The sequence below is a fragment of the Gobio gobio genome (assembly GCF_949357685.1).
Source record: "Gobio gobio genome assembly, chromosome: 19".
Lineage (NCBI taxonomy): Eukaryota > Metazoa > Chordata > Actinopteri > Cypriniformes > Gobionidae > Gobio > Gobio gobio.
This window is the reverse complement of record NC_137112.1, coordinates 2,087,150-2,104,649: the sequence shown is the minus strand read 5'-3', so window position 1 is coordinate 2,104,649 and position 17,500 is coordinate 2,087,150. Positions and strand designations below refer to the sequence as shown.

General features: G+C 40.4%; 2 protein-coding genes across 4 annotated transcripts in view; one reads left to right on the top strand and one right to left on the bottom strand.

Moving 5' to 3' along the window:
• Positions 1–17,500, bottom strand: part of mafgb (v-maf avian musculoaponeurotic fibrosarcoma oncogene homolog Gb) — a gene marked incomplete at its 5' end in the record, with an annotated part of 50,321 nt that overhangs the window by 25,020 nt on the left and 7,801 nt on the right.
• Positions 1,550–10,153, top strand: LOC307143530 (uncharacterized protein). 3 transcript variants are annotated; one of them, XM_079845186.1, is made up of 25 exons: positions 1,550–1,630; positions 1,973–2,135; positions 2,297–2,440; positions 2,519–2,644; positions 2,728–2,766; positions 2,853–3,776; positions 3,894–4,033; positions 4,105–4,306; positions 4,415–4,531; positions 4,614–4,816; positions 4,894–5,041; positions 5,333–6,037; positions 6,302–6,408; positions 6,557–6,676; positions 6,769–6,816; positions 6,926–7,009; positions 7,214–7,279; positions 8,225–8,276; positions 8,366–8,416; positions 8,700–8,744; positions 8,827–8,891; positions 8,970–9,063; positions 9,291–9,444; positions 9,605–9,712; positions 9,858–10,153. In XM_079845186.1, exons 2-18 carry the CDS (start codon positions 2,129–2,131, stop codon positions 8,267–8,269), a joined length of 3,225 nt encoding a protein of 1,074 aa, XP_079701312.1. In that variant the 5' UTR covers positions 1,550–1,630; positions 1,973–2,128; the 3' UTR covers positions 8,270–8,276; positions 8,366–8,416; positions 8,700–8,744; positions 8,827–8,891; positions 8,970–9,063; positions 9,291–9,444; positions 9,605–9,712; positions 9,858–10,153. The 3 variants fall into 3 exon arrangements, with proteins under 3 accessions (XP_079701312.1, XP_079701313.1, XP_079701314.1); XM_079845187.1 differs by lacking the exon at positions 1,550–1,630 and having other exon boundaries at positions 2,052–2,135; positions 9,291–9,448; positions 9,858–10,134; XM_079845188.1 differs by lacking the exons at positions 1,550–1,630; positions 7,214–7,279; positions 8,970–9,063; ... (1 more) ...; positions 9,605–9,712; positions 9,858–10,153 and having other exon boundaries at positions 2,052–2,135; positions 8,827–8,863.

Genomic DNA, 17,500 nt, shown 5'->3' with positions numbered 1-17,500 from the left:
GTGTGTGTGTGTGTGTGTGTGTGTGTGTGTGTGTGTGTGTGTGTGTGTGTGTGTGTGTGTGTGATTGTGTGTGTGATTGTGTGTGTGTGGTCGTGTGATTGTGTTTGTGTGGGAGTGTGTGCGTGTTGTCGTGTGTGTGTGTGTGTGTGTGTGATGTGCGTGTGTGATGTTGTGTGATTGTGTGTGTGTGTGGTCGTGTGATTGCGTGTGTGTGTGATTGTGTGTGTGATTGTGTGTGTGTGTGTGTGTGTGTGGTCGTGTGATTGTGTGTGTGATTGTGTGTGTGTGTGTGTGTGTGGTTGTGTGATTGTGTTTGTGTGGGAGTGTGTGCGTGTTGTCGTGTGTGTGTGTGTGTGTGTGTGATGTGCGTGTGTGATGTGCGTGTGTGTTGTCGTGTGATTGTGTGTGTGTGTGATGTGCATGTGTGATGTGTGTGTGTGATGTGTGTGATGTTGTGTGTGTGTAATGTGCGTGTGTGATGTGTGTGATGTTGTGCGTGTGTGATGTGCGATGTGTGTGATGTTGTGCGTGTGTGATGTGCGTGTGTGATGTTGTGTGTGTGTGTATGTGTGTGTGTGTGTGTGTGTGTCAGTACAGATGTAAAGCACACGACGGCTGATCAGTAAGTGGGTCTCCGTCTCTCTGACCCACTTGTGTGTGAAGCTGGTGTGTGTGTTCGGGTCCGGCCCGTCTGTGGGAATGTGAGGGTGTGGTCACATGACTGACACACCACTCTGAGATTCACATGGTGAGTAAAGGTGTGTGTGTGTGTGTGTGTGTGTGTGTGTGTGTGTGTGTGTGTGTGTGTGTGTGTGTGTGTGTGTGTGTGTGTGTGTGTGTGTGTGTGTGTGTGTGTGTGTGTGTGTGTGTGTGTGTGTGTGTTTTTATCGGCCAAAATATTGGTTATCGGCTTTCAAATATAAAGAATTATCAGTTTTAAAAAAAGTGTCCAATCGGTGCATCCCTTAAAATAATCAACATTCAAGTTTAAGTTTAATAAGAAAAAGAAATGCCCCCCCCCCCACACACACACCATTTAAACCAGTGTTTTAGAGACATAACATGTAAATAAATCAAATTTGATAAAGTCGAGAACATGAACCCAAAAAACTGCAGGAGAAAAACAGACAAATTCAAAACTCCTGCTTTCCAACATTTGATCTGCTTGAGTATCAGAGTCTGAACGACACACACACACAGAGGAAGAAACTACGAGAGGCTGAGAGGAGAAGCATCAGCGCGAGAGCGACAGGAAAACTCAAAGGTGCAATTAGACGAGTGAAAGAGGAGCGAGCGATGGAGGAGAGGAGTGATGGAGGAGAGAAGCGCAGGTAGAGTGAGAGAAATCTCCTCAGCGCAGCAGAAAATCTGCTGGGTCAGGAGGCCGGATTCGAGAGGGGGTTCAGCGAAAAATCGGCAGCTGGCAGCAGGAAGTAGCTGCCACTGGCAGCAGGAAGTAGCTGCCGTTGACAGCCGGAAGTCCTGCCATAATAGGAGGGACCTGCTATTTCGTGGCAGCCAATCAGCATCGTCCAACGTAGTAACAACCAATCACATTTAACTGAATTCAAGAGACAGCAGCAATGTTGGCGCCGGAAAATATCCTGTAATGGTGTCGGTATTTGGCTCGGTAAGTTCGTAATTCGTATATTAATGATCAGATTAATAAATTGTTGTTGCTCTGTAAATTGGATTTTAACTTTTATGTTAGAGACAGTGTATCTGACTACTTGAATTGGTTAATTTAATCATTTGTAGAAACGCAGCTTGTGCCTCCTGGTTTGCCAAGGGGCGATCATTAACTTCAAATTACGTTACCATTACCATTAAATATTAGCGTTTGTTAACACGTTAACTTAATCTATTGATTAGAATAAAGCTCATGCTGATTTATTGGAATTATTGACAATGATGAAACACGTACAACACTAACCATGTCGTTTTTTTTGTGTGTGTGTATCTAATTTGTTAGGGGATTGTCTGATATCCAACCATTTATTGAATTTTTTTTTATTATTGCTATTGCATTTTTTTTTTTTTTTTTTTTTTGGACACAAAAAGTTCTTTTAAGAACTACCTTCTCACTCTGTGTACAGTTCTACACTTCTTGTGTAACTGCCTATCAATTATGGCAGGTAAGAAGCTGATTCATTTTCCAAAATTTTACTAACTGAAGTAAATTTTAGCAGAGCATGGTAAAAATGTAATGAGACTTCTAAAATGTTCTACCTTTTATATATACTATGAATTTGTGTTGCTATTTTATGTTATTTTCTTGTATACACTGCATGTGTAGGAATACCCCTTGCTTTTGGGAAAGATGACGTCTTTTCTGGGACAGGCAGCTGTCCCTACTGTACAACTGGGGTGATGTCAAGTCCTGAGCATTTTCAGGCAAAGCATTTAAAGCATGCCATATATTTTGAGGACAATGGCATCCGTAAGCATTGTACAAAGCACGCGTGTTTTACATGTTTGGTGTAAGTTAAAATGTGTTAACTTTCTTTTCTCTTTCTAGAAAAATATTGTGTTCCTTGCTTTTGTTTGAATGCGCAACAACAAAAGAGGTGCCATTGGCATTGCCCGAAGTGTCAGCACATCTTGTGTCGTGCCCCTGACTTTAAAAAGCACCTACATAATCATGGTATGTTCAATGTTATTAGTTAAATTTTAAAGTCTTTCATTCATATTATGATTAACTCGCCTCATTTTTTGTCCTTTTTGTAGATCTATCAGTTACATACAAAATTACCAACAAGCCAGACAGTATGTACCTTTGATACTGGTATTTAAGGATGTTTAATATTTATTGATCTTTGGCTACATTAACATGTTTATATATTGTCCCTCAGAAGGGCCATCTTCAGAAAAACCACAGGCCGGGCAGCAGATCAGGGAACAGCCACCTGTCTTTTGTATTGATGAACGAAATGGGATTTTTGTCACCCCAAAAGATGCCCATGGACCTAGAGTCCCTGTTCACGTAAAGAAACAAATCGTCTTGGGGTCTATTGCCTGTGAGTCCCCTCAGTGTCAAGATTTTATGAGGATTGGAGTTGAAAGTGGCAATCCAGGCATTGAATGCGATCACCTTCGAAGGACAAATAGAGCAGTGTGCTATTCTGCACCAGCAGCACTTAGGGAGGACTCTTTGCAGTCAATGGTTGACAGTGGCCTGCTGTCGAAAACCCGACAAGATGAATGTGTGCAGCTAAGAAACCAAAGTATTGCTGGTGGTGTGGATTGTGTTTTTCCCATTTTTTGGCAGGAGCAAACCTCTGTCAGGTTTGTTTATTTTTCAGTGTTTACAGGGGTAAGAGACAGCTGGTGTCAGTTCGAAAGGACCAGAGTGTCTTTTGATAGCCTTCTGGGCAAGTGGCACTGCCAGTGCCGCAATAAAATGAGAAGCTGCGTCCACAGATACCTGTGCATGTGGTGGCTGTTTCAAGAGAAACCCCATCTCCTTTCTTGTCAAACTGACACAAATGCTGACGACAGTGATGTGGATGAAAGGGTCAGAGATGTTGAAGGCACAGAAGTGGCAACACTGGCTTCTACTGACATACAGGAGTTGACAGATTATTTGTGGAGGCAAAAGAGGGTGCCAGAAAACCTGCCACAGGATTTGTCAACAAAAGAACGCCAAATCCCAGACTTCTTTGAACCTCTAGAGTCCAACTGTCCTTACTGCCCTGGTCCCACTCCACCAGCTTTGGGGGAGAGGGTACTATTTACACGGCATGGAACAGTGTATGGAATATCTTCAGTGACTCGAGGTTAATTTCAGAAATGTATAGATTTTTTTTATTTATTATTTATTTTTTTTATTTTTTTTATGCATTTCCACATTATGTTTAACATTTAATATATTATACAATTTCTGTTTTCTCCAGATGTGCCAGTATATGTGAAGAACTGCCTTGTTTGTAGACGTCCAGTGAGGTTTCAAGAATATCAGTCTGGTTTTCACAATTATGAAAACAGGACCTTTTTGACCATTCCCCTCTGTTCTCTTCTAACATCTGGACTGGCAGTGAGTGACTTAACATGACATGAATTTCATAAATAATTCTACATGTCAGTAATGTCTCTGTGTTTTTATAGAATCATATTGCCCTTGGACGTTTTTTGAAAACAATGGAGGATCATGCCAACATCACTTTTCAACACAATTTGATAAGAAAAGCATTTTATCATTTCTCTGCTCTGAGGGAGTACTCCTATAACTATTCATGTGTCAGATGTGGCCACAGCCCTCCGGTTTTGGTTGCAGATGGAAACTGGAAAATTGCATTTGATTTACCAGGTAAAACAGAGTGAAGGGAGTATTGTGTTAATTGTGAGTGCAAATAATGACATCATATAATCTTGATATATATTTGCTTCTTTGCTCATTGTCTTGGTTGTGTATTAGCACATCTGTTTAGACGGCCAAATTTGGACAACATCAGCCAAGAGGATACTCAAGTTAATGTGAGGACAAGATGGGAGACACTTGAGAAGGAAATGACTGCTTCTGGGTTCTGTGATGGTGAGTGCTATTTTGGGGGTGGAGTGGTTGTACCCATAGCTTAAATCCTGAAATGAAAGTTCTTTTCCTTTTTGAATTTTAGGCAACAAGTGTGCCAATCCTTATTCACTTCCCTTGACATACACTGCCTTTACTCCTTGGCTGGGTAACTGCTCTAGGGTAAGCGATTTTGTTCCAAAGACAGAAGTGTACAAAGGTCTGTCTCAGAAAGATCGTGCTTTCACCTCTAGCTGTGGCTTGGAGATAGATGAAGAAGCCATTTTGCAAGTGCTGGAGTCCAAAACTGTATGTAATGTACTTTATTCTGCTAATGATGTTTTCTTTTCTTTTTTTTATTTATTAACCATGACTTTTATATTTAGCCAAAGAAAGAAGCCTTGGTCAAAGCCTGCAATGCCCTTGGAGTATCACACATGGGTAGTACCACTGACTTAATAAACAGACTTGAGGAGCTGCTACTTTACAAGGACTTGTACCCCAAAATGTTTGTTAAGCTTCAGAAGGCTGGTGGTAAGACTATTATTATTATTATTATTATTATTATTATTATTATTATTATTATATGTTAAAGGGTTAAGTTCACCCATTTAGGAAATTATTGTCATTAATCACCCTCATGTCATGCCAAACCCATAACATCTTTGGAACACAAATTAAGATCTTTGAATACTTTTTGTGCGTTTTTTTTTTTATCTATTTAAAAAATTTTTTTTTTGTCATCATGCATAGAATGTTTTGAGGATGTTTACTTCTTAAATTAACACATTTTTACCAATTTTCTTTTTGTTTTGCCAAATGGAGGTGGTGTTTTGCACATGTCCTGCCCACACTCTGTGGTGTACTACCAGTCAGCACTGTGGTGGCAAGAGTCGGCACGTGATCATGGAGATGCTCTGTTGAGCTTTAAACACCCTCCCACAGTGTATGTGTCAGACATTGCTGGACGTGTTGCAAGACACGTTAATAATCGCACCAACCAACGTTTTTTCCAGCCATATGATGGACGACTTTGTGAAAACACTGCTGCACACATCCAGGCAGCAACGGAAAAACGACTTGAAGTCCGGTTCCCATGGGTGACAAGTGTTGGCTTTTCATCTAGAAAAGTCTCTGAAAATGAGGCCACCACCTGTTCTTCTGACACTTTGTCCTCACTGCATCCTGTGACAGGAACCAATGCAAGATTCTCTTTGTATGATCGGTTCCATCAAAAAAATCAAAAGAGACAAGAGGAGGTTTTGAGAAGTTTGAAATTGGCACCACAGTTAGCTGCTCTTGTTAACTCCTCCGTAGCTGAACAGCTAAACCGGGAGTTGTCTTCCAGCAGATATTCTTTGTGTCAAATGAGGGATGCACATTATATGTTCTCCCTACGATTGTACTTTCATCTTCACAACAAAAGAGTTAATGAAAAATACACAAAAACTTTGGAGAAACAGGCAGAGCATTCCATCCACATTGGCCTACATGGGAAATTGACATTCAGAAGTGAAGGTAGTTGTTTAAGTGAGTACTAATTTTCAATATTGCCTGTAATGCCCTTTAGATTGTTTAAATTAGCCATATACATGGTTTTTTGTTTGCGCTACAAGGTAGTTTCACAGAACTTCAAGAAGGTAAAGTTTACTTGAATCACTGACGTAAATGTAAATATCAAGGTTTAGGTTTTTATACAAATCATTATTTTGTTGCCAATATCCCAAATGTGCCATGTTTAATACAAAACACAAATTTAATCAACATTACTTCATCATATTCTGTTTTTTGTAGTTTCACAAAGTTTACCAGAGCCTGACACAGATTGCTGGGGACGGACAAACATACGTGCCAGGAAGGAAACCCCAGATTTCCAGTTGCAAAACCAACCAAGCCCCCTGGTATGTTTTCACATAAGAAACAATGTTCAAATGTATTATATCCTGTCTTGATCAAAGCAGGCAAAAGGCATACTGGTTTTTATTTTTATTAATACAAATTCTAGATTTTATCAAATTTGACATTTCAGTGTCTGTTTTATTCTCTTAGTTTGAACATGTTTTGGATGGGACCCAATCACCAGATGAGATCATAGGTGCAGTGGGTAAAACAGTGTTGAAAAGATCTGACTTGATGTCTTTAGGATTGAACCAGGAAGTGGAGGCAACAGTTAGTGGATATGTTATATAACTTTATTTTAATATATTTGAAGTAACTTGTGATCAAATTTTGACCTAAAATTCTGGATCCTCATGCAATAGGTGATGAACTGTTGCCTTTCTCAGCTATCCCACATTGCTGGAGAGAAGGTATTATGGGTGTCATTGACAAACCTGGTTAATATAAACTAATAACGAAATTGCATGATATTTGTGTTTTTAAAATTAATTGTATGTATTTATTTTTTTTTATTAACAGGGCAAGGATGTTCATGTTCTTGACTCATGTGTGGTGGCCACTTGGCAACCACCTCTGAATTGTGATCCATTTCTGTCCCTGCCGGTAAGTGGTTTTAGAAATGTTTGGTTTCATTTGATATCCTGCTTTAAAGGGGCAGGTCACCCAAAAATACAGATTTGAAACAACTTGAGGGCGACTAAATTTTGGGTGAACTTTCAACTTTAAGTTATCGTCATCACTAATTCTCAGATGAATAGCCACATTCAACAATATGTTCTATGTTTGTTCCTCTGTTCACTCCAACAGACTGATGCATCCTCAAAAGACTGCATCCTATTTCCGATGTGCAAATCAGGTCACTGGACCTTATGTGTAAGTTGTTGATTTCTTCAAATAACATTCGTTTAATTTTGGAAATGTCTTAATCATTGCTTTCATCCACGCTTTTGCCTGACAGCCATATTTGATATTGTTAATGTTAACTTCTATGGTAATCATAATTTGGCATATTCATTTGTTTTCCATCTTTATCTTTAATAAAGATTGTATACATAAATTCAAATAAGAAATGACAAACCAACACACAGGCAGGCTATATTGTAGGAAGTTTGCTTTGTATTCTGCAGGTATTGCTCCCGAAACTTAAAAGGATACACATCCTTGACTCCAATGACCCTAGAGGTTATGGAGATGCTGACTGTGTATCCATGTTCAGGTTTACATACTGTATAATTCCATTCCATGGAGTTCCGTGACACAAACTGTTCTGTTCCAGTTTTACGCGTTTTGTTCATTTATTTTGTATATCTATACAAATATTATGGAACTGTTCATTTTTTCCATATAACTTTCACCCCCAGTTTCACAGACAAGGCTCAAACTAGTCCCAGACTAAAATGCATGTTTAACTGAAAACAACTTACACTTGCATATCGTGAAATGTCAGTGCCATTGTTTCTTTTAAGATTCGCAACAGTAATGTTTTTTCTAAGGCATATTTATAAAAGCTACATAAATGTCCTAATTGCACTAAGGCCTAATCCTGGCATAATCTTAACCCTATCTGTGAAACCGGGCTTCAAAGTTTTACATATTAGTCCAGTGGTTCAGTTCAACACTTTGTTCTCTGGCTTTAGATAGGCATAGACAGTGGCATTTAAAATAAATAGTGGCATAAAAAATAAACCTGCTCCCTAGTTCAGGTATGCTACTGTCTATACCTGCTGCAACATGGCTAAGTGGTTCAACACGAAGTTCCTCTCTCTCTCGTGTATAAAATAACTTTTTTTTCTTTTCTTTTTTCCCCTTCTTTTTAAGCTCAATTGCAATAAAGATGGATCCGGGATCTTGGAAGCTTGTTAAAAATAAGGTATTGATTTCATGTTACAACAATTTTGATTTCTTTGCTATCTTTAGTGTATAAATAAAATGTTAGTTTTTCCCCATTTCTTTTTCCAGGGTGTTCCAGCACAGTTGGGATCTGTGGACTGCGGTGTATTCATGCTAATGGCAAGTTATTACGGTGGTTTTGTTTCCCCATAACATTTATTTTACAGATAACCGTAAAATAATCCCCAATGAATTTTGTTTTTCATGTGTCCAGTTGTATGTAGTCCTTAAAGTTCTTTCTTTAAAAAAATATAAAATAAATAACTCTCCCTTTGCTTTGAACTTTGATCATCGTAACGTATTCATATTGCAGATATTGTTTATGCTCTAACAGCAACATTACTCTAAATAAAGTTAGAAAAGTAAAATCGTAATCATAATTTAAAAATGTTATGTTTTACAGTATGCACTGTACAAGGTGTTTAACTGGGAGTTTGACTTCACCCAGGTAAGCACAATCCCTTTCTATTTCTAGGAAAGGTATTACTTACTTTTAAAACATACTTTTCCAAATATATCTTGCTTTTCAGCATGAGATGGCCCATATCAGGCGGTGGTGGGTGAATCTGCTCTTATCAAAAATGACACATGGAAGGTATAGATAAGAGCCAAAATGGTTTTTATTTACATAAGTAATGTTTGGTAATTTAAATGCATGTTTTTGTTTTTTCAGAAAGAGGAAGTGCACATCAGCCTTGCCGGAAGTAATCAGTGAAGAGACAAAACGACAGGAGGCAGGACAAGTAAAGAACATCGACCTCTTGAGGGTAGTAGTATTAAATTCAATATGACCAAAGCAAAGTTCGAAAAGATTTCAAGCCTTTATTATCTCACAAACTACTTAGAAGCTTTATGGCAAATACTTGGTTAAATTAAATGTTTTCAGGTTTTACCTGCACCCATATGCACATTCTGTTTTAAGGGAGGTTAGGTCATGATGTTTGGAAATGGCAGTAGTAATTTTTTTGTTTTGTTTGTTTGTAATACCCAATAGTTGCCGGACTCTGTCCTGTCTGAAATTCTTCTTCACGTGGTCCTTGAGGAGGGTGATTCTGGATTGTTAAATCTGTCTTTAGTTTGTTCCAAATTCAGAAGTCTGGTGGATACAGACTCATTTAGGAGGAGGGCACACTTCTGCTGGCTGGACAGTATGTGTGTATTTATATAATTTATTTATTTTTCTCTTTTGCACATTTGATTTAAATGTGGTTAAAATAGAAACTGAGAAATGTAATGGTTTAGCAACATGTCTTCAATAATTCTTTTTAATCATGCTCATTTTTATGCTCCTCAAATTTAAATATTCAGGTGTAACAAATTGGAGAGAGAAGTTGGTGACATGCCAAGAATACTACCAGATGTACACACTGCAGCCCTGCAGACACTGCAATGAAGTATACAAGAACTGTTTACCAGGTGTATAAATTATGAATGTGATCACTGCTAGCTGCTTAATGACAATGCAATAAGAATCGTCTTTCATGTGGCTGCATCCATGTGTCCTGTTCATAAGGTCATTTGGATATTAATGTCACAATTTTTTTTTTAATAAATCCTCTAGGTTATGTTGGAAGAGGAAAACGAGGTGAAATGCAAGGCTTTTTCTCGGAAAACACCCATCCAGGGTTTTGCAGTGATTGGTGCCAGCTACTGGAGAGTGAAGTTGTTCCATCAACCAGTTGTAGTCTAAAAGCCTAGTTAATCTAAGCTTTCTTTTTTTTTCTTAACTTAACCTTTCTTTCTAATTCTTTTTTCTAACTTATCTATCTTTCTAAAAGTTACAGCTGTTTGACGAATGTATTGAAACCTGAATGATTTTAAATAAAGGTCATTGAGACAATGTTCTTTTTTCCTTTTAGACAGGACTTTAATGAATGTTTGTGCATTTAATAAATATATGTGTATGTATACATTTCATTATTTAACAAACACGTACACATTCATAAATTATATTTATACACGGACATACATAATTTAAACTGTAGCTTATTTTTTTGTTTTCTGTATTATGTCTATGATTCTCGTTAATTGATTTATACTTGATAAACCTTTTTAAATCAAATACAAAATTACAAATTTGGGTATTTTATTTAAATAAATACTAAAATGGTATATAAATTGATCATTTATTACTAAAATGGTATATAAATTGATCATTTATTTGCCTTGCTAAAAGCGGCATACTCCGACTTCCGAAATACAAAATTACAAATTTGGGTATTTTATTTAAATAAATACTAAAATGGTATATAAATTGATCATTTATTACTAAAATGGTATATAAATTGATCATTTATTTGCCTTGCTAAAAGCGGCATACTCCGACTTCCGGTTATTAGCGGCAGCTGACGTCAGCTGCCAGTGGCAGCTACTTCCTGCTGCCAGCTGCCGATTTTTCGCTGAACCCCTACTGCCGGATTCTCTCCGTCAGGGCTTTTTCCAGCAGAGAAACTCGACGTTCATTCGGTTCTCGAGGCTCAGATACTTTAACTAAATCTCACTTCCTCTCCTGCTCTGTCACAGCACAAACACACACACACACACACACACACAGAGGAAGAAAGAGTGAGTGTGTGTGTGTGTGTGTGTGTGTGGAGGGGCCCGCAGAAACGACCCGAGAAATCATGTGTATGCATCTTTACCAAGAGCAGAAATTCATGACATTACACACACAGATCCCGGGTCAGGTGTAACAACCCAGTGTTTGAGTAGTTTTTGTGTATCTCAGATCCCGGGTCAGGTGTAACAACCCAGTGTTTGAGTAGTTTTTGTGTATCTCAGATCCTGGGTCAGACGTAACAACCCAGTGTTTGAGTAGTTTTTGTGTATCTCAGATCCCGGGTCAGGTGTAACAACCCAGTGTTTGAGTAGTTTTTGTGTATCTCAGATCCCGGGTCAGGTGTAACAACCCAGTGTTTGAGTAGTTTTTGTGTATCTCAGATCCCGGGTCAGACGTAACAACCCAGTGTTTGAGTAGTTTTTGTGTATCTCAGATCCCGGGTCAGACGTAACAACCCAGTGTTTGAGTAGTTTTTGTGTTACTCAGATCCCGGGTCAGGCGTAACAACCCAGTGTTTGGGTAGTTTTTGTGTATCTCAGATCCCGGGTCAGACGTAACAACCCAGTGTTTGGGTAGTTTTTGTGTATCTCAGATCCCGGGTCAGACGTAACAACCCAGTGTTTGGGTAGTTTTTGTGTTACTCAGATCCCGGGTCAGGCGTAACAACCCAGTGTTTGGGTAGTTTTTGTGTATCTCAGATCCCGGGTCAGACGTAACAACCCAGTGTTTGGGTAGTTTTTGTGTTACTCAGATCCCGGGTCAGGCGTAACAACCCAGTGTTTGAGTAGTTTTTGTGTTACTCAGATCCTGGGTCAGACGTAACAACCCAGTGTTTGGGTAGTTTTTGTGTATCTCAGATCCTGGGTCAGGCGTAACAACCCAGTGTTTGAGTAGTTTTTGTGTTACTCAGATCCTGGGTCAGGCGTAACAACCCAGTGTTTGGGTAGTTTTTGTGTATCTCAGATCCCGGGTCAGGCGTAACAACCCAGTGTTTGAGTAGTTTTTGTGTTACTCAGATCCTGGGTCGGACGTAACAACCCAGTGTTTGAGTAGTTTTTGTGTTACTCAGATCCTGGGTCAGACGTAACAACCCAGTGTTTGAGTAGTTTTTGTGTTACTCAGATCCTGGGTCGGGCGTAACAACCCAGTGTTTGGGTAGTTTTTGTGTTACTCAGATCCTGGGTCAGACGTAACAACCCAGTGTTTGAGTAGTTTTTGTGTTACTCAGATCCCGGGTCGGGCGTAACAACCCAGTGTTTGGGTAGTTTTTGTGTTACTCAGATCCCGGGTCAGACGTAACAACCCAGTGTTTGGGTAGTTTTTGTGTTACTCAGATCCTGGGTCAGACGTAACAACCCAGTGTTTGGGTAGTTTTTGTGTTACTCAGATCCTGGGTCAAACATGACAACCCAGTGTTTGAGTAGTTTTTGTGTTACTCAGATCCTGGGTCAGACGTGACAACCCAGTGTTTGGGTAGTTTTTGTGTTACTCAGATCCCGTGTCAGACGTAACAACCCAGTGTTTGGGTAGTTTTTGTGTTACTCAGATCCCGGGTCGGACGTAACAACCCAGTGTTTGGGTAGTTTTTGTGTTACTCAGATCCCGGGTCAGACGTAACAACCCAGTGTTTGGGTAGTTTTTGCGTTACTCAGATCCCGGGTCAGACGTGACAACCCAGTGTTTGGGTAGTTTTTGTGTTACTCAGATCCCGGGTCGGACGTAACAACCCAGTGTTTGGGTAGTTTTTGTGTTACTCAGATCCCGGGTCGGACGTAACAACCCAGTGTTTGAGTAGTTTTTGTGTTACTCAGATCCCGGGTCGGGCGTAACAACCCAGTGTTTGGGTAGTTTTTGTGTTACTCAGATCCTGGGTCAAACGTAACAACCCAGTGTTTGAGTAGTTTTTGTGTTACTCAGATCCCGGGTCAGACGTAACAACCCAGTGTTTGGGTAGTTTTTGTGTTACTCAGATCCCGGGTCGGACGTAACAACCCAGTGTTTGAGTAGTTTATGTGTTACACAGATCCTGGGTCAGACGTAACAACCCAGTGTTTGAGTAGTTTTTGTGTTACTCAGATCCTGGGTCAGACGTGACAACCCAGTGTTTGAGTAGTTTTTGTGTTACTCAGATCCCGGGTCGGACGTAACAACCCAGTGTTTGAGTAGTTTATGTGTTACACAGATCCTGGGTCGGACGTAACAACCCAGTGTTTGAGTAGTTTTTGTGTTACTCAGATCCCGGGTCGGACTTAACAACCCAGTGTTTGAGTAGTTTATGTGTTACACAGATCCTTGGTCGGACGTAACAACCCAGTGTTTGAGTAGTTTTTGTGTTACTCAGATCCCGGGTCGGATGTAACAACCCAGTGTTTGAGTAGTTTTTGTGTTACTCAGATCCTGGGTCAGACGTAACAACCCAGTGTTTGAGTAGTTTTTGTGTTACTCAGATCCCGGGTCGGACGTAACAACCCAGTGTTTGAGTAGTTTTTGTGTTACTCAGATCCTGGGTCAGTGTTTGAGTAGTTTATGTGTTACACAGATCCTGGGTCAGACGTAACAACCCAGTGTTTGAGTAGTTTTTGTGTTACTCAGATCCTGGGTCAGACGTAACAACCCAGTGTTTCGGTAGTTTTTGTGTTACTCAGATCCTGGGTCGGACGTAACAACCCAGTGTTTGAGTAGTTTTTGTGTTACTCAGATCCTGGGTCGGACTTAACAACCCAGTGTTTGAGTAGTTTATGTGTTACACAGATCCTTGGTCGGACGTAACAACCCAGTGTTTGAGTAGTTTTTGTGTTACTCAGATCCCGGGTCGGATGTAACAACCCAGTGTTTGAGTAGTTTTTGTGTTACTCAGATCCTGGGTCAGACGTAACAACCCAGTGTTTGAGTAGTTTTTGTGTTACTCAGATCCTGGGTCAGTGTTTGAGTAGTTTATGTGTTACACAGATCCTTGGTCAGACGTAACAACCCAGTGTTTGAGTAGTTTTTGTGTTACTCAGATCCTGGGTCAGACGTAACAACCCAGTGTTTGGGTAGTTTTTGTGTTACTCAGATCCCGGGTCGGACGTAACAACCCAGTGTTTGAGTAGTTTATGTGTTACACAGATCCCGGGTCGGACGTAACAACCCAGTGTTTGAGTATTTTATGTGTTACACAGATCCTGGGTCGGACGTAACAACCCAGTGTTTGAGTAGTTTTTGTGTTACTCAGATCCCGGGTCGGACTTAACAACCCAGTGTTTGAGTAGTTTATGTGTTACACAGATCCTTGGTCGGACGTAACAACCCAGTGTTTGAGTAGTTTTTGTGTTACTCAGATCCCGGGTCGGATGTAACAACCCAGTGTTTGAGTAGTTTTTGTGTTACTCAGATCCTGGGTCAGACGTAACAACCCAGTGTTTGAGTAGTTTTTGTGTTACTCAGATCCCGGGTCAGACGTGACAACCCAGTGTTTGAGTAGTTTTTGTGTTACTCAGATCCTGGGTCAGACGTAACAACCCAGTGTTTGGGTAGTTTTTGTGTTACTCAGATCCTGGGTCAGACGTAACAACCCAGTGTTTGGGTAGTTTTTGTGTTACTCAGATCCCGGGTCAGACGTCACAATCAGTGTTTGAGTAGTTTATGTGTTACTCAGATCCCGGGTCGGACGTCACAATCAGTGTTTGAGTAGTTTTTGTGTTACTCAGATCCCGGGTCGGACGTAACAACCCAGTGTTTGAGTAGTTTTTGTGTTACTCAGATCCTGGGTCGGACGTAACAACCCAGTGTTTGAGTAGTTTTTGTGTTACTCAGATCCCGGGTCGGACGTAACAACCCAGTGTTTGAGTAGTTTATGTGTTACACAGATCCTTGGTCGGACGTAACAACCCAGTGTTTGGGTAGTTTTTGTTACTCAGATCCTGGGTCAGACGTAACAACCCAGTGTTTGGGTAGTTTTTGTGTTACTCAGATCCCGGGTCAGACGTAACAACCCAGTGTTTGAGTAGTTTTTGTGTTACTCAGATCCCGGGTCAGACGTCACAATCAGTGTTTGAGTAGTTTATGTGTTACTCAGATCCTGGGTCAGACGTGACAACCCAGTGTTTGAGTAGTTTATGTGTTACTCAGATCCCGGGTCAGACGTCACAATCAGTGTTTGAGTAGTTTATGTGTTACTCAGATCCCGGGTCAGACGTCACAATCAGTGTTTGAGTAGTTTATGTGTTACTCAGATCCCGGGTCGGACGTCACAATCAGTGTTTGAGTAGTTTTTGTGTTACTCAGATCCCGGGTCAGACGTCACAATCAGTGTTTGAGTAGTTTTTGTGTTACTCAGATCCCGGGTCAGACGTGACAACCCAGTGTTTGAGTAGTTTTTGTGTTACTCAGATCCCGGGTCAGACGTCACAATCAGTGTTTGAGTAGTTTATGTGTTACTCAGATCCCGGGTCAGACGTCACAATCAGTGTTTGAGTAGTTTATGTGTTACTCAGATCCCGGGTCGGACGTCACAATCAGTGTTTGAGTAGTTTTTGTGTTACTCAGATCCCAGGTCAGACGTCACAATCAGTGTTTGAGTAGTTTTTGTGTTACTCAGATCCTTGGTCGGACGTAACAACCCAGTGTTTGAGTAGTTTATGTGTTACTCAGATCCCGGGTCAGACGTCACAATCAGTGTTTGAGTAGTTTTTGTGTTACTCAGATCCCGGGTCAGACGTCACAATCAGTGTTTGAGTAGTTTTTGTGTTACTCAGATCCCGGGTCAGACGTCACAATCAGTGTTTGAGTAGTTTTTGTGTTACTCAGATCCCGGGTCGGACGTAACAACCCAGTGTTTGAGTAGTTTTTGTGTTACTGAGACCCCGGGTCGGACGTGACAACCCAGTGTTTGAGTAGTTTTTGTGTTACTGAGACCCCGGGTCGGACGTGACAACCCAGTGTTTGAGTAGTTTTTGTGTTACTCACATCTCGGGTCAGACGTCACAATCAGTGTTTGAGTAGTTTTTGTGTTACTCAGATCCCGGGTCAGACGTCACAATCAGTGTTTGAGTAGTTTTTGTGTTACTCAGATCGTAACAAAGTAGAAAAAAAGCTAGTATTATAGTAAAAATAAATCAAGTATGCTGGGTTAAATTAACCCAACTTGTGTTCCGTCTTATATGTACCCAGCCCTTGGGTTGTTTTTAACCCAGTGTGCTTTTTAGAGTGTAACTTAAAGCGATTGAGTTGGAGACTCCAAAATTGCTGTGGTGAATGTTCAGACTGTCTGTGTGCCAAATTTCACAACATTTCACCACACGCCTCACACAAACGAGGATCCTCGAGCTGAGAGACAGAAACACACAATCACTGAATACTGGACGGGTTTAATAACTGGACACTCGACTCGTTTCCCGCTCATTAATGGCCGTCAGGAGGAGCACGTCCTCTGGAGTGTTTGTGTAAAGACACGTCAGTGTGAGATGATGACGACATCAGCGTTCAAAGACACAAATGCAGACACATTAACACACCTGCCCGCAAAGGTAAAGCGCTTTCTCCTTTCCTGTCTGGATTTCACTCGTTCCGAGGTTTGGGCGTGTGGAGATTGCAAGAGCGAGCAACACTTCAACACTGCGGGTAAAAACTGCAGCAAAGCGCAGCCGGGATGATGCAACTGGAAGACATCGGCTTCTCAGAGCAAGAACGCCATCAGGACCAGGAGACATTATGAATATCCATACTTCACTGCGGCAGACGGGTTTCCAAGAAAAGTTTCCAGTGAATATGAAGCTTTTGATGATTATCTTCCTAAACTTTATTTGTAAAATCCATTAAATGAAATGCGTGTTGCACATAAAACCACTTCACAACTTCTTTTAATGCACCTTAGACACTACATATAAAAAAAATAATAAAAAAAGTATAGGAGAAAATAGAGACTGAAGATTATCTTATTACTTATATTATCTTCTATTATTAACTTACTATCGGAAATTAATTTATCTATAGAAAGTGGTGACAATGGTAATCATTACATAGGAGAAAAAAGCACAAAAACTATATATATATTTTTTAACTAATACAATGATGGTAATGAAGATGATAATAAATAATTAATGGTTACATTGCTTATGCACACACACACACACACACACACACACACACACACACCTATACATTTACACATTTTTATTTCACTTCTGGAATTGTGGAATAAAAATAAATAAAAAAACACTTCACAACCAAATAACAACGTCCAGGAAACCATTCAGAACAGTTTCCCCATCTAATCTGGTCACACCCAATCAAAACACGCCTCACACACACACACACACACACACACACACAGGACACATGTGACCCGATCCCACACTGAAGGAGGAATTCACGTCTCCAGGCGTTTGACCCGTATGAATGGAGTGTGTTTGGTGCTTGTGTTCCCGTTCTCTGATGTCCGGACTGCAGTGTGTGTGTGTGTGTGTGTGTGTGTGTAATCCCCGTGGTGTGTGTCTTTAAAACTATGCCACTGTTCTGAGGCGCTGCGTTACTATACTTGAGCTGTATCTTACAGCGTATTTCATCATCGCTCAAAGAGGCCATGAAAAAAATAACTCCATTGATCTACACACACACACACCCGCCTCCAAAACACACACTCTTTTTTTACATTAACTTTGTTT